This window comes from Ailuropoda melanoleuca, unplaced genomic scaffold, assembly GCF_002007445.2.
Source record: "Ailuropoda melanoleuca isolate Jingjing unplaced genomic scaffold, ASM200744v2 unplaced-scaffold3118, whole genome shotgun sequence".
NCBI classification, from domain to species: Eukaryota; Metazoa; Chordata; class Mammalia; order Carnivora; family Ursidae; genus Ailuropoda; species Ailuropoda melanoleuca.
Genome location: NW_023201815.1, coordinates 5,500 through 10,127, shown reverse-complemented (window position 1 = coordinate 10,127; position 4,628 = coordinate 5,500). Strand labels below are relative to the sequence as shown.

The 4,628-nt window shown below is 51.1% G+C and overlaps 1 protein-coding gene across 1 annotated transcript; it reads right to left on the bottom strand.

The window, feature by feature from the left end:
- Window positions 1-300: 300 nt before the first annotated feature.
- Window positions 301-4,114, bottom strand: LOC105235189 (ral-GDS-related protein-like). Its single transcript, XM_034650833.1, has 5 exons — window positions 3,975-4,114; window positions 3,274-3,593; window positions 2,256-2,327; window positions 604-689; window positions 301-412 (listed from the first exon to the last, which is right to left on the bottom strand). Exons 2-5 carry the CDS (start codon window positions 3,505-3,507, stop codon window positions 376-378), a joined length of 429 nt encoding a protein of 142 aa, XP_034506724.1. The 5' UTR covers window positions 3,508-3,593; window positions 3,975-4,114; the 3' UTR covers window positions 301-375.
- Between the last annotated feature and the right edge of the window lie 514 nt (window positions 4,115-4,628).

Here is a 4,628-nt window from a genome sequence, read left to right as displayed (position 1 = left end):
GGCCTGGCTCTTCTCCTTCCTCCCACATACAATAGCTGATGATGCTATAAGATTCCTTAGTTCAGGAATGAATATGAGAGTCTATATCTTTTACGTTACTGTAGGAAGTAAAAGAACCAAACCACACTCTCGGGCTCTAAAAGAAAAAAGGGCTTTAATGTTACTGTAGGAAGTAAAAGAACCAAACCACACTCTCGGGCTCTAAAAGAAAAAAGGGCTTTAATATAATAATATTTCAATTTACCACTAACTATTTAAGAGAATAAATATTGCCCCCCATCAAATAACTAAATGGATGGGAGGGCCACTGGACACTTGCTCAGCCCTGAGGTTGACTGTGGCCAGTTCTTCTCCTTCTTGAGTGCTGCTGACCAGCTAGGACTGGGGTTCCAGCTGGCAGGTCAGGGTGTAGCTAAGGACAGAGGGACATCTATGAGTTGCCCAGGAGCTTCCATTCAAGAATCCCTGCCAGTGTTTGCCCACAGCTAGAGGCTGGCGCCCCAGCAACAAGGCCTGAGTCTGCCAGGGAAGAAGGATCCCAGGAGTTGCCAGCAGAAAGGGTACACCCCGACCCTCACCAACCCAGCTTCTGATGGGACTCACCTCGCAGCCTCGCTGAGTGGCTCCATAGCCTGGAACCAGACCCCAAAAGGATCCTCAGGCTCTAGGGTGTAATTCTTGGCAGCCACCTGGAACAGCATGATATCTGTCATGACTTTGTATTCCTGAGCCAAGAGAAAAGCACAGGATGCATAGGGAGCCTGGGGGGGGGGGAGTAAGCTGCAGGGCCTGATGAGGGTTGAGCAGTGGGAGAGGGGACCTGTCCTGGGTCTTGGCACACATGACCACCCTCCTTCCTACAAATTCATCCAATCCCAACCTGTTCTCAGAGGTGAGTATAAATAGCCCTTCCTACAGGAAGCTATCTTTGATGCCATTCCTCTCTCATCACTTACTAATTAGGTGGGTCTTCCACTTCTTTATTATCAAAGTATCCCAGTAAATGTAAGACGGAGGGGATGGAGCCAAGGAATGTTCTTCCCAGGGACATCTCTGGGGCCTATTCACTATTCTTTCCTACAGGAAGTGACACATATGCTCACCTTATTTTTTTCTGGTGGTTGATCTCACATCTTTGGAAAGCAGAGAGCCAAAGTCCATCAGAACGAGTCCCCTGGTTAATACTAACACCTTACACCCACACCTTCTTATGCTGCACTAAGGCCAAGACACATTCATGGGCTCTGCATACGCTGATAATGGGACTGGGATCTAGGCAAGGCTTGCGGTCCAGAGAAAGGAGGACATGAGGCAGATGGACTGGTTACAGGTCGGGACCCTGCAGCACCACTCTCTCGGAAGACAGTAGGGGAGGCCGAAGCCTCAGGCAGGAAGGAGCTGCTGTGGCTACTGAGGTGCTTGCTGATGTGGAGGGTCCTGACTTCATTCTCCCCCCACGGGCAAACTCACTGGGGGAGGCTGAGGTCCACTCAGACAGACCTCATGCAGCTTTGCCTTCAGGAAGCTCTGCTGCTTCACCAGTCTTCGGCACCGGGAGCCGTGTCCTAACTGCAGCCTCCCCTCGCTCATCCCTGAGATGGACAACAGTCCCCAGGCTCACAGGGGCAGCTGTGAGGCTGTCATGAGGGGAGGTTTGCCGAGTCCTGAGAGCTCAGGGCTTTGTACAGTGGCACTGTGCTCCCAAACCTCCGGATTCAGGTCCCTCCCCCACAATCCTCAGGCTCATGCACCTCCAGAAAGTCCTCCATTGCAATATCCAGCATCACCAGTTCAGTGAGGAAAGTGCCAAGCTAGGGGACAACACCCTGCGTCATGAAGGGTAGGGTTGGGATGAGTCCCTGCTCTCTGGTGCCCACGGGGACCCTCCCCTGAAAATGCTGCAGCCTCCTGGCCCACCCCAGTTTCCCACATGGAACAGCCTAGGACCCTTAGCAGTCTCCCCTCAATTCCCTTTCCCCTCACCCTCCAAGAACATCATACTCTTCCTGATCACCTCCAGGGCCTGCTTTTAGAAAATCACAGGGTATATAGCCCTGGGCTCCTCCCCATCCTGAAACCCATTCTGGATCCAGCTTTCTAGACCCTCCTGCTGGTCACTTTGAAACAAGAATTTTAGAAGCAACAGGAAGTGGAGCTGGAGTTGGAAGTCCCACCTCTACTGATTTGGAGGCTTCCAGCTCTCAGGGAGAAGCCCTTCTCTGACTTTGGAGGCCCTATATCTCAGGCATGCTCACCTTCTTCTGCAGCCTCTTCTTCTGGGCTCTCTGGAGGTCCATCACCAGGGTGGCAGATTTATGAGATGGTTGCTGTTGTAGGGATAAGGACAAGATCCTTGAGACCATAATACCCTCAGTCCACTTGCCCCCACCATCTTTTAATTCAGACCCTAGACATCTGACTTAAGTCAGCTGATAACTGATAAACATTATCCTTAAGCATGCCATGAGTGATTCTAGAAAAATCTCAGCTCCAACATTCACTCCATGTGTGACCCTGAGCTTGCAGCCTGGCCCCCCGAGCCTGGTTTCTCCTCAGGAAAAATGAGAATTCTACCTATCTCCTATCGTCTCCTGAGGACTCAGTATCATATTACTATCATTATTGTTGTGGCCCTCAACCTATCCCAACCCCATCACTGGGCAGAACCCTGTCCTCTGGGCTTTCAAGGTTTGTACAGGTGTCCATCTGGACTAGCTGTTCACACAGAGAGACAGGGTGCCTAGGCCAAGGAATCTGGTTGAGCAGCACCTGGTTGTTCCACCCCCAATGGAATCTTCACCCCAGCCTGTCACCACATTCCTCTCCAAGGAATGCTTCAGGCCAGTCCCTATTTCATCCATGCAGGGCTCTGTTCCCTCACACCCTTCTCTTTCCGGACCTGCACCTTCCATGCTTCATTGATGACTAGTTTCCTGCTTTGTGGGTTGTCTTCAGTGCACAGCTTTTTAAAGTTTTGAAAGCACTTCCTGAATAGAGGGAAAGGAGGCAGGATGATTGGAGGAATAATGTGGCAGGGTTGAGTGCAAATTCCATTTATTTGAGAACCCCAAAGTGTCAAATTGCCTGGATAACAGTTTTCTCTGTGTTCCTCTGAGCACTAAAGTCTTTGTAGGACTTGGGAGAGAGCTCTTACGTAGGTCATCCTCTGACTCCATTCCCATATTCATTGAGCAGCTCTGTTTTGGTAAATTTTGGTTTCAATTGGGCAGAGTTTAGTGTTTGAAAAGTAAACACATGAAAATATTTATTCACCTCAGCCTTGTGGGGAACATTTAGGAAAACTGTTTCTAAAGCAGGAGACATGTGGCCTATTCTCCAGGGAGGCTGAGAGACCCGCCTGCCAGCCCAGGTCCTGTAGTCAGGGATTGCTTCTTCCCAGGAGGTCCAAGCTGGCTGAGGGGGAAGAGGACAGGCCTCTGGGAGATCCTTCATCCATCCTGGTCTGTCCATGCAGAGAGACTGTCTCACCTGGAAACTTTCTCCCATGTCTTCTTGAGGTGGTATATTGAGACAGTCTGCAGAGCCCAGACAATGGCATTCAGGGAGTAGTAGTTCTGCAGGATTTGACAGGCCTGGGGAGGGAAGAGAATGAGCTGTCACGTGGGTAGTGGAGGCTGATTTTCTCTAGAGCTTCAGTCACCCTCAGTTTAAATCACTCCTCCTGGATGAAGCAGATGTCCAGGGACCTGCAGAAGGGCACATGTAAGGCCCAAAGAGTACCACTGCTGGGAGAGAAAGGATTTTACCTCACTCCAAGGAAGAAGCCAAGTGGGAACTGAGCATCCCAACATTGGGCCATGCAAGTCACAGTCAGTGAGCCTCTGGAAGGAAGAGCCTAGGGACTGCACAGTCCCTAGGGCAAAGACCAGGGACTTCAACCCTGAGACCTGATCAAAGGAAGAGCAATGCCCGAGACTCAGGAGAGCACCTTGGCTGGGCTTCCCATTGCATACCTTTGCCACCTTGATCCAGTGCTCCACCACCATGGCCCTGTCCCGGGCTGTCATGCTTGGGTTGGCAAGGCAGGTGGTGATGACACAGTTGGCCACACTTTTGAACTGGGGGACAGTGGTCTGGACTGTGTGTGCCAGGTGCTCACTGCCAGGCTTATTGTGCTTGGACCACACGGAGCCCAGGCACTGATGGGGCAGCAGCTTCTTGAACAGCTCCTAGAGAACAGGGGGACCTTTGTTCACCCAGCCATTTCACATGCAAGACTAGTGTCCTAGACAGGGGTCACAGGTCAGAGCTAGAGCTCAGGAGACTGAGAATGTGGCCTGAGCCTGGTTGGAGTCCCTGGATTTCACTTTCTTTTTCACTGAGGGGCCCAGTACAGGATGGCCCAGGAGCAAATAGAGACGAGGGAATGAAGGAGGGCATTTGCATCCTGATCACCCTCACAAACTCCAAGCTCCACGTTGCTGTTCAAGGTGGTTCCTCCCAAGGAATCTTCCCCTCCAACTATTCATACCTCTGGTTCTACTCCCCTCTCAGATGCACATTCTCACAAGATAGCTACAACCACAGGTTTATCTATCTGCCCTGTTCTTAAGTACACATCAGATACCTAGTAATTGCTGAGGGTACTCATCCTCCAAGGCAGGTGG